The 12556-nt window shown below is 34.0% G+C and overlaps 1 protein-coding gene across 3 annotated transcripts in view; it reads right to left on the reverse strand.

Annotated features, from left to right (window-relative positions):
* Window positions 1-3732, reverse strand: part of LOC129219266 (protein DEK-like) — a 79538-nt gene extending 75806 nt beyond the window's left edge. For all 3 annotated transcript variants that reach the window (XM_054853594.1, XM_054853596.1, XM_054853593.1), the window contains exon 1: window positions 3530-3732. In XM_054853594.1, the coding sequence (XP_054709569.1) occupies window positions 3530-3565 (36 nt within the window). In that variant the 5' untranslated portion in view covers window positions 3566-3732. The remainder of the gene's footprint in view (window positions 1-3529) is intronic.
* Between the last annotated feature and the right edge of the window lie 8824 nt (window positions 3733-12556).

Consider the following 12556-nt stretch of genomic DNA (forward strand, 5'->3'; position numbering starts at 1 on the left):
GGCAGGGGAAGGAGTTGAAACCTCCGATTAATGACGTTTCATTTCTCCTACCTTCACAGGAATGGCTAGCCCAGTGGCTTGCCTCCTGTAATAGCCTCCCCTCTCCTGTCTGTGCCTGTTGCATTTTTGTGCATAAATGAGTACCCCCTGCCCCCCTACTGCAGAGGCCTTAAAATTGTACACTATTTTTTATGAGGCTCCTAAGTTTTTTAAATGTATTATCAAAGGGATTGGAGTTCATGAACTCTTCTTTAGCAATATGTTGAAATTGAAGTTTGAAAAACTCAACTTTAGAGGACGTGAGGGGCTGAAAAGGTTTTGGGGCTTTCTGATATCAGTCTTTCACTAATCCTAAACATTTTTATCACATAATAAATTCAGGATTTGGGTTTATGCGCTATAGGGAGTTTTTTACGTAAATTTGTGGGTGAGGGACGCAACTTCAACAAAAAATCGGATCCCAGACAACCCAAAAGATAAGAACCAGAAAAAAAATTGGAGAAAATGCTAAAAATCTATTTAGTAAATGCTTTTAAGCTTCAATGACCAGGAGAATCAACAGAAAGGGATTAAAATGACCTTATATCTTTATCAGCTATTCAAACACAACCCTATTGTTGAACAGTGAATAGAATTTTAGTGATAAGACTGGAGCTTACAGTGACTTCCTGGGCAGAGCTCAAGGAGAAAAATATTGCAAGTTCATAAATAGCTCATTGTACTGTATTCGAAGAATAAGCTGTCTTTCAACTTTTATTTTGAGGAAATTCCTGAAAACAGCAATAAGGACTAAACCTAAGAATGGTTTCAATGCAATCTTCAGGATTAATACAAGAAAGTACAGTAAAAATATAGCTATTTTGCATTCATGTAACCAGAATCACTTTTGAAAATCATTATTTTACATCCCCAATAAAAGGAGGGGAGAAAAAAAATGGGGAACATTTTCCTGATCGAGCTAAAGATAAAGTTCTGAACTCCACATTTTCTCGTTAAATCGCTTATGAATACTTGAATTTTATACAAAAGCACTTTAACCTTGTTCTTTTTCTAGTAATTCATCTCTTTCTGATGAGCTATTTTTATTTGGATTTGCAAAAATCAGGTATTAATCAATCGCGCCATTTTGAAATTAAAAATGGTGCGATTTCAAAAATCGTGCCAAAACAGATATTTTTGAACAAGTCAAAATAAATCAAATACACTGATTTAGTTTTGCAAATTAGCAATTTCCACTCATATGAGAAAATGTTTTGTTTTTGCGATCGCGATTTTTGTAATAGGTTCATTCGCTTGCGATTTTTGATTTATTATTATGTAATTGCCAAAGATAACTGGGGGGGGGGGGGCTGTTTGCTTTCTTCACTAAGAAAAATTTCCAGGAAAACAAAGGTTAAGGGAGTGCTCTTTGCTTGATCAATCAGAGGCATTTGTTTCTTATTTTATGGTAAAATCCATTTTAAAGTAAATTTTGAGTTAATCTTATTGTAACTGACCAAATAGTTTCTCGCATAACTAAATCTTGCAAGTGTATTACTTGAAAATACTTTTACAATGAAAATCAAAAAAAATTAGGGCAAAACTAACCCATGTATTTTATTTCATGCCTTTTTTTCCCCAAGTATCAATACTTTTACATTATTCATTTATACGCTAAGATTTCCTGTTTAAAATTTAAGGGACTCATAAGGAGAAATAGCAAAAACTGCTTCCTTGAAATACATATACTGAATAAGAAAATGATTAAAGCATATATTTCAAGCATCAAATTTCTTGTTTTCTTTTCAAGGTAAAAACTGAAAAGGCATCAAACATTTTTCTTTCTGTCTCGTCCTTCGTGAAGACGGAAATCCATCAAATATTGGTCAATTAACGTAGGAAAGTTTTTGTTGCATTTTCAAAATTGATAAGCATTTTTTCCTATGGAAGCTTATTTGATACCTATTTTTCTGCATGTCTTAAGATAAATTTTTGGATTTTGCAGTCTTACCACTTCCATAGACCCATTTGTAACTGATTGGTTAAATAAAGCTAAAAGATTTTGTTCAACATCTTAGTGTAGCTATCTATTGGCCATGTGCTGTTATTCTGAAGGAAAACACTACTTCTAATGCAGTGAGATATTTGGCACAGTGAGATATTGCTTGAAATTCTTCAATCTTTGTTAGGAACAAAGGCGGTATTGGTGCCGAGAAAAGGTTGCAGAACATCACAAAGTGTTCTGCTTTGCGGGCCTGTCAACCATTTTCATCAAAACCAAAACTATGAGTGAAGAAAAATTAAAATAATAAAATTTGGAACAAAAATCCATTCATTTTCTAATATGAGTAGACCACCATTGGCAACTCTATCATGTTGGCAGCCTATTGCACATTTGGCGAAGTTTTTGGTTTTGACAAAAATGGCTCACACATTAAGTACCAAATAGTATGACATATTGAAAAAACATACCGTTGGGGTTCACTCTGAAATAAAAGGGCCACAAGGGGGACAACATTTTATACATAGGAATTCTTATTTCTCAGAATTCAGAAATCTCAAAACTATCTCTCATTTAAAAAAAATCCCAGATGAAAACATTTTTCCTGAAATTATTGGCATAATTACAAAACAATCTTCCTCAAGCCCTAGAAGAGACACCCCACCCAATCTTTTTTTTTTCACCCAAAACCAAAAGCTCGTCTTTCAGGTGAAAAATATAAGGAATATTAATAGACAGTAATAAAAAAAATAAAAAGACTGCAGGGTGATTTCGAAATGAAAAAAAAAGGCCTGCACTTCAAAAAAGGAACAGGGCATTAAGCCCTGTCTTTAAGTTTTGATTCATCTCTAGCGTTGAAGTTATTTTTTCTGCTGCGAACCCAAACTACTGATTAGTGCTAGGAATTAACTTTAATTTAATGTTGAAAAACTTTTGCACTCTGAAAAATATAGCTTGTGTGTTTTGGGTAAAGTAAAACCAAACCAATAGTTCATCTAAAACCTCGATAATTACGTAACTATGTTCCTGATGATTACAAACCAAAATGGTAGGGAAATTTTCAAGTTGAAAATGTAGCATTTCCTGTTAAATAAGCTTGTGAATAACTGATTGTCAAATGTTGGTATGATTTCGCATGACCAGAACACTTGAAAAGTCAACGTCTATACTGGCAAACTTAACTAACAGCTGTAACATTTGTTTTAAAACAAAGATCGAACACTTAGTTGAAATTATATTTAACATAAAATAGAAAACTTGAGCTTAACTCAACGCCTCCATGGCTGCTTGTATGACGATCAATAACTTTTAACAAACTTTTAGCACTGAGAACAGAAAGTTTGATTTTGGCGGGAATCTGGATTATCATGCCGTTAGGGCTAGAAAACTGCACTAAACGCATGTTACAGAATAAAAATGAAACCTTGTCGATTTTCAAACGTAATTCAGATCAGCTCTACAAATTCAACTGTAATTATTTCGTACATAGTATGTATCGGAACATGTGCTGTTTTTGATTTCATGAACTATCAGAATGTTCTGACTTACCGTTGGATTGCTTTCTTCCTTCATATCCTCTGACATTCTCGTTGACCAAGATTGAAATCGTGAAAAACAACTTAATAATAAAATCAATGTAAAACAATAAACTCAAAATTGCGAAAAAATATAACACCGGCCTAACGATTTCTCCTCTGTTGAACTGCTGCACCAATTGCAACTACAGATCCGATAGTCATCTTCCATCCAATAGAAGCTTAATTCTTTGTGAAATTACTTCACTTCAAGATTAGCAATCTCATAATCTTTTTTGTAAAAGTTAAAATACAGCTTGGACGTTAGCAAAAACTTTTTAACATAGATACCATGTCTTTTTATAGAAAAAATCATCAAAAACGTTTAAAAAGTTAATTTTTTTCACCATCAATACAAAAATAGGGGCTCAAAATCTGAGCGAGCGATGCGCTAGCTTTGACAGCTGCCTGCGCGCTGTTATGGAGGTTGTGGTCGTGTTGCTGTAGTAGTGGAATGCAAAATAATAATAAAAGTAAAATAGCGCGGCAAAGTAAAATGTTGAAATATTTTAACTGCACTTATCTAGCAATGTTTCAAATGTGTTCTCAAACATATAGTAATTGTTTCCAGTCAAAAAATAAGTAGCTCTAAAGACCTTCATTTATGATTTGAGTGGCGCCGGAAGGTCTCTGTGATAGTTGATAGTTGAAGATTTTGTAGTTCATCAAAAATAATTTTTGTGATAATGAAATGATAGTTTTTGTAGTTATAATTTTAAGTATCAATTGAAATCTGCTTTTGTTCAATGCAATAGTTATTTAGCTAATTATTCATCAAATTTTTATTTAAAATGTAAAATACAATTTGTCAGAAACACACGGGCCAATGTGAATGGGGTAAAATGAATTAACTTATTTCATTTATTAAATATCTTATGTATTCATTAATATTTTAACATTCCTCTATTTATTAATTCATTTATTTATCAAATCATTCATTTTCTTATTTATTAGGAAAATATCTTACTTTTCGTTTAATCCCTTGAAGTGAAAATTTTGCAACTGTACCATAATTTGGTGAAAGTTATATTGTAAAATATATTACTTTTTTTAATGCGCTGTAATTTTTCAAAACACATTTCGAATTTTTTCGTTTTTAAAAAGTGTGTTATCTTAAATTCTTAACTATTTCAGTTTGCCCCACACTCCTCTACTTTCCATGGAGCACGGAAAGTAGCTAGTATTTAATTTCAAAAAACGGAAAGCCAATGCAAACAAGGTTTGGCCTTTCATACAGGGATTTGTTTTCATAGGAGAACACAGGAGCTTAGCTTCTGCGCCTCTTTTTAAATTTTGGCGAATTACTGATATATTTGGTGGGAATTTTGACTATTAAAGTATGCAAATAGGATCTGATAAGTAGAGTCAATTCGCGATAACTCGAATCTAAAGAGACCAACAAAAATTCTTCGACTTATCGGAAGTTCTCGGCCTTTGGGGAGTCCCCGGCTCGAAATCGGTGCAGTGTACGCTTTATAAGAGTTTTATCAGAAGGAGGGCAGGGGCATGCACAGGGGAAAAAGTGACACCTGTTGGCTCGGGCCCTGAAATTAAAAAAAAAAAAAAAACTTTCTTCTGTTTTACGGTACAAAACATTTCGGGTTTCGGAGCCCCCCCCCCCCTCTGGATACGGCCCTGTACCCCAAGTGTACCACCGGTGGAGAACCACAAATGTATACCAACTGAACCAAGATATGCACGATCGTGCCAAGCGGTGCCTTACTGATAACTAGCACTTGGGTGACAAAAAAAAATTATGATTTCTTACAATAAAAAAATACTGTTTTCTTTCTTCCCTTTTTTGAGGAGCCTCGGCGTTTCATCGGTAGTTAGATATTTCTTTTAAGGCCTATGGCCGATGAGCAATTTTTTTTCCCTAAGTAAATAGCAGTTGCTGAAGCCGATTGTCCAACTGCAAAAATACATTTACTTAGAAACAGATGAACCAGAGATACGAAACTTCGTGTGCTGATACGGTTTGATGATGAAAATCATTATTATTTCATCACCAATGACTTAAATGGGGACATGTGCAAAACGTTATTGAACTGTGAAGTAGACACCGCTCAAAACTATCGCTATTCAAATGCAGAGAAAAATAAAACTGGTCGGCAATGTTTGGTGCATGGGATTTTAAAGAAGATGCCTTTATCATAGTAAGATGAGCAGAGGTTCGAAAAGACCATATAGCAACTTTGTCGTCCACTCTCGGAATTTCGACGCCCAAATTCCCACCAGATGGTAGGGAAAGTGTGCTATGAGTTTAATTTTGCCGAGAGTATTCAAGCCAAAATCGCGAAGACAAAAAACCTCAAGGGATATTTAACATGACATATGGATTGTCATAATCAAGCGCTGGAATTTTTTTTTTTCCTTTTTATGAAGCATCGTTATTTGTTTGCAATGCGAAATAAATATTAACTGAAAATTCGTGTCAAACTTCCCGTTAATGCACACATTGTGGAAATTCTGATTTACTTATCATGTTTCCTATCTTCCCCATTTCCATCGAATTCGATGTTTTTCATTCTCCCACGGGGTGCTAACAATGCTGAGACGCACTTTATTTAATACAGCGGAGTCTCGACTTGAACCAAAGATGCGTACCAAACCCCTCACGAAAGTCAACATTTCGCGTTCGGGAAAAAAGGTATGTATACGTAAAAATCTTAAACTGTTGTAAACCAGTAGTCTTCAAACTTTTAGTTCGAAAAAGCATTTTTAAACTTTTCTTGAGAGTCGCGCGCCAATCTCCCGAAGAAAGACAGATCATCACACAAAGTTTAGAATCAAAGGCGAATTTTGGTATTAAAACTTATCGAAACGTGAAAAACTACAATTTTAATTAAGTTTAAATTTTATACCAAACCTCCCCCCCCCCCTTTTTTTTCAATCAGTTCGCCAGATCTTGGATTAATCATCGCCTAAATAAAATAATTTCTGCTCTTATCTCTAGAATTAACATTCATTAATCGCTGGGTTAAAACATTAAATAGTCAAAATTCATTAAAAAAAAAAAAACGATTCCAAAAAGCCTTATTTCAGTTGGTACAAACTTCATAACATTGATATTTTCTTAATTAATCATCATCTGCTAGTATTTGCAAAAAAGTAAATTCATTACTTCTTACAAACATTTTGTATAAACGTATGAAAGCTCTTACTGACATAGAAATGCTCCCAAATAATTTTTTTCAGTACCATTCTAGTTATTTAAATGGGAATCTTACTATCCTTACTTTCTACTGCTCAACAAATTATAAGGAAAAATTTTAATTATAGATTAAGACAAAATACAGGAGCTGAATTACACAATAGTTAAAAGAATGATATGGTATTTATTTCAATATATGCAATTTCTCAGAGTTTAACTAAATGTTTCTATTAAGTATAACTTTTTCCTACATAAAAAAACTAAATTTGGAATTTGGAATGCATTAAAAAAGGAAAAAAAGGAAAAAAATCCAAGCTATGCTATTTAACACAAAATACTGTTACGATGCGCAAAATCCTTCTTCAATGATAAAAAAAAAAAAAAAAAAATGTAAAATACAAATTGGTTATTCTTAGGCATTGGCTGAGGTTAAGACTGGTACAGTACGGTGTGAGAATGTTCACCTTCAGTGACGCTAAAGGGATGCAAGTCCATTCACAAAGCCAATATTTAGTAGCCAATAATCGAAGTCCATACTTATATAACCCGCTTCCAAAAAATCTCGTGTTGCGAGCAAGGAGCTCTTGTTATCTCTGAGATACGTTACACGGCAGCATACTGGTATACAGATGTTATCTCTTTGAAGTCTCTGCTACTGGCCGACTAGGGATCAGTGAAATGACATTTTTTACTTCGCACTATTCCGCTAATCACTGATCTGAGGTTAGTACAACTACTAAATTTAAATTGCAATTCTGACGGTTAGATCAGATGACATTCTTGAAATAAAGTTTTAAGGATCTCCATCATGTTGCAATGAAAGAAAAGTTGGCTATTAGAATATTGATTTAGCGGTCAGACATCTTACTAAGATGGGCAGGAAATACTAGCAAAGAACTTGGAGCTCATTTATGTTGACCAAAAAAAACCAGCTTATTGCAGATATTTTCAAAAAGCGATAGGAAAATTCTTCATGGTAAGAGGAAAAGTGGACCATCACAAGCAGAATTTTAGCATGCTCCTTACCAAGCGGAAGGCAGATTGCAGATTAGTTGATTGGTAGTTTTGGTCAACTGCGGATTACAATGTAAACAGATGTTATAGTCATTCCTTACTTTGCATTAAAGCCGGCTCATTGCATTTCCCTTGTAAACAGGCCCTTAATGTAACTTATCTTTTCAAGTCGTAGAAATATACTGGTACTCGGGATTATCAATAAGAGTTGCTAATTGATGCTATTTACAAATTAAAAAAAATGAAACTTTTTGGATAATTTCATAATATACTTCAACATGACTTTTATTATCTATATATAAAGGAGATCATGTTTTTTTTTTCTTTCTTTGTTTGTGCACGATGCACCGGAGTCTGCATAGCCTACAATTCTTAAATTAGGGACAAAATCCGCAAGCACCCCAAGGTCTGCACCTCGAAACGCTTTTGCTAAATTTCAAATTAGTGTTTTTTTTTAGCTCATTTTTAAGCTAAAATTTCATATTTCATCTAATAGGGGGGAGGAGAGGGGAGCGAAAAAAATCTCCCCCCCCTTTACATTAGATGTCGTTAGAATTTATTTATTTATTTATACAGAAGCAAAACAGCTTCATATTCATAGAGGACAGCGTACAAAGCGTCTTTCTTCCGGACACACACAGGAAAAATTTACAGACATGAGAAGGAACTAACATCCAGAGCACCGGCGAGAATCGAACCCACGACCTCCGGCTTAGAAGACGAAGCTTCTAGCACAGAGCCCCATAGTTTAATGTTAATAGTAAGGGATGGTAAACAGCTTTTTGGGATTTATTTGAGTGCTTCAGATGAACACAACTGCATCCTTTCGAGCACCTCAACCAAATTTAATCCCTGTATGTTAGGAGTTGCGTCTAGGACAGCCCGTCAGATTAAGCAGGAAGTGCAGAAATTTGATTCACCGAGTTCGTGTTCGGAAACAGCTACCGGTTAACTTGGGATCACTTTCCGATTTGTTTATTGCGCAGTTTAATTCAATTAAAGGTACAACTTTTTCTTTTTTTCTTTCTTTCTTTTTTTTATTGTTGACCACTAATTTGAAAACCATTTTCAAACGTCACACACACACATACATACATATATATATATATATATATATATATATATATATATATATATATATATATATATATATATATATATATATATATATATATATGTATATATATATATATATATTATACATACATATATATATATATATATATATATATATATATATATATATATATATATATATATATATATATATATGTATATATATATATATATATATATATATATATATATACTAGCTGACCCGGCAGACCTTGTTCTGCCACATAAATTATTTCTAGGATTCAAAAACTCTGTAAGATAATTTACAGCGGCTTCGTCAGAATCGCAAACTGTATCGATCGATTTGAATGATACCAAGTCGCCAGGTCGTATTTCGAAGTTTATTAATCGTCAACCTCCACATTTTTTGCTGCCAAATATGGCTCTTTCTGCCAGCCACGCATAATGCATGTTTTTTGTGCGTACATCGCGGTCAATGAGAACATTTTCTCAAATCAACGATGGAGCTGAAATTAGTGAGCACTTTTATGCATTCAAAATTTTCATTGACAGCAAATTTTCATTCGTCGATAGCTGACAATGGGTCCGAGAATTTGTCAGCAAATGGATCTTGTAGCATTTGGACGTGCATGTTTTAGATGGACCATTTCAACATTACGATACAGTGGCGAGGATGTCAAGTAAACTTTAATCTCATCAGCAACTTTTGAATGTAGAATGACGGAAATGTTTGTCTGAAATCACTTGAAAAGAGTAACAGTGTGCCTCGTTACCTTTTTGATGTACACTGCGTCTGGGTTATTTTGAATATTCAGTGGCAGCTTAAATGCTGCATGTTCTGTTCTGCATCCATCCAGTAAAGTTACTGCAATGTCAAATGATGCAACGTATAACGCGATGTCATCATTAAATCATAGTTCGGCAAGAATTGGCAAAATGAGAAATGTTTGCTAGTTTCACATGGTGCTTCCCCCTCCCCCCCCCCCAAAAAAATGTATCTAAACCCGCCGAAACTGCCAAAGGTATAATCGGAAGGTCTCTATCCAGATTTTTCTTTTCTTTTCTTTTTTTTTTACACTTTTTTTTTCAAATATGGAATCAAAAAATACCTGTAACCCCAAAGTTTCACCCTTCATTTTTTATCGCGAATTATCAAATTATCAAAATACCCCTGCAAAAGAATCAAAGAGCGAAATTGAAAATCATTGCAAAAACCTTACTTAAATTATTCAAACATTTGATTTGTTAACAAATAGCAGATGGCAACAATTAAAAATTTTAAATCTTTGAGAGTTTTTCGATGTTTTGCCAAAGCGTCGCGTCATTTTGACATTTGGTAGCCAAAAAAATTCTAGATAGAGACACACTAATTAGCTATCGATGTGATAGGTAAAACGGTCGAAACGTTTCGAAGCAGTTCAAACACAAACACCGTGACATGACAGTAAAGAATGAAAGAGCGAAACTGAAAACTATTGCAAAAGCCTTGCTTTAAGTTTCAAACGTTTTATTTGTTTCAAATAGAAAATGGCAATAAATGAAACTAGTCGACCCGTGCGGAACTCCGCACTGTGCTTCGAATCGTTTCATAAGGCATTTCGCTCTTTAAAAATTTCAAAGGAAGAACATTATGAAGAAGAACCGAAAAAAAGTAAGCGCAGAAGAGAAGGCATGTAATTTAATGACATCACTAACAAAACCTCGTTAAATACAAAGTTGTGATAATTTGATCATCGCTCGCCTTTTTGTCATATTTTCAATGCAAACATAAATATCATTAAAAGTGGCTGAGTAGTGACTCGTGAAAAAGCAATAATTGTGCATGTGAAAAAAACAGGTTGTGGCAAATACAGTCCTGCCCATGTGAGCATCTGACAGCAAAAAAAGAAACATTAAAGAGATATTTATTGGCACGGATTCGAATTGGCGCCATTCTGATTAACAGCCCGACACCCCAACAAACCTGGCAATAGGGAAGTATTCGATTTTCTAATTTTATTTTTATATCATAGAGTAACATACATGAACATCATCTGCGAAAAAAATTTTTACGATACGACTAATACTTTTTTTTAAATAATTTTTTAAAGTTCACGCGCGAGTGACGTCATTTGCTTGTAAGTCCGTTGACTGACGTCACTGCCGCGTTGCGAGGCGGCGGGGTTGGCTAGGACAAAAGTGCTTGGCGATCTTTGGGGGAAGGCGCGGGAAAAACAAGAGCCTTCTAACAGCAGCGCGCATAAAAGGCTAGTGAAAATCCTTTGCTGTCTGTAGGGTTTAATGCATTCTGCGATTGTTTTTAATTTGATTTTCTTTGTCATGGCTAGTAGAATCAGTTACAAGTATTGCTTTGTTCCTGGATGCGTATCTACATGTAAAAAAACTCCTCACAAGCGATTTGTTATTGTTCCGTCCCAGCAGGATCTTCGAAAGAAGTGTTTTCAAGTGTGTTTATTAATTAAAATTTGAAAATGAAAATTTGCACTTCATTTTAATTAAAAACTATGTCAAGTGAGAAATACAGTTTGAAATAGATGTTCACAACTGTTCATTAAATAAATGTTTAATAAGCATATGAGATATTTTTAAAAAAATGCAAGTAAACAAAGGAATTTATAAACCCTGCACAATAAAACTTAAATAGAAAGTAATCAGATGCATTACTATTTCCATTTTACTAACAATGCAAAAACTATTAATACTTCCTTTTTAACATTCAAACTATCTTCAAATTTTAACTATTACAAATTGATAATTTAAAAATACATTTTCAGTTTATCACCAGAAGCGTTTCTATATATACAAGACCTTTCTCACTTGCAAAAAGGTACTTATTTTATGAAATGAACACCATTTTCAAATTTATTATTTTTATCAAAAGAGCAAAAAAATAAAATTTTCCTTTTTTTGCTAAGTTGCACAAAAACTCAAGAATAATTAACATGTATTAATGGATTTAAAACAATTTTCCACAAAAAAAAGCAGATCAACTTTTATTGCCAACAAAGCGAAAAATTTTCATGCAAAAACTAAAACTTAGAACTGGAATCACTTGGGGGGGTAGGGTTGTTACAAAATGCGCGCCTCATTAAAAGCCGCCAAGTAAGAACTGGAATAGCGCTCTTACATTGTCATTTATATATTCAGATAAAAAAAACCATCGACACACAAATGGAAATGATCAATCTTGATAAGGGAAACTAATGCGAAATAATATAAACTGCAAACATAGACGGATATGTACGTACAATTTTAAAGAATAACAATGGTGAAACTTTGTTGTTTCACTCCCCCGTACTTCTAGGACATTAAATCTGTCGTCCTTTCGAAAAAAGTCAAACACCATGAATGACTTTACTTAAGGAAGGTTATTGGATTGACCTTTCGTGAATCCTAGCTCCATGATGGAAAAAATGCTGGTTAAAGGCTTTAAAAAGGCTGAAAAAGACAGTGCTATTCACCTCCTGGTAGGCGCAACACGGCATGGAAATGGAGCTCTGATCGGAACAGGGAAATGACGTCAGCTGCTGACGTTTTAGGCCACACCCTCTTTTTTGCGCATCGCTCTTTAAAAAATTCATAAAAAATCAATCGTTGGTTTTAAAAAATCCGGCCATGGTGAATTTTTTGTGTTTTGTAAGCCTGTCAACATTGTGCAATAGTTAAAATCGGAATATTTGATAGGTTGATACTTCCCTATTGCGCCTTCCTTTTCGAAAGCTATTCATTGAAGGAATGCGTAGTAAAAAACAGCAA

This window comes from Uloborus diversus, chromosome 3 (genome assembly GCF_026930045.1).
Source record: "Uloborus diversus isolate 005 chromosome 3, Udiv.v.3.1, whole genome shotgun sequence".
Lineage (NCBI taxonomy): Eukaryota > Metazoa > Arthropoda > Arachnida > Araneae > Uloboridae > Uloborus > Uloborus diversus.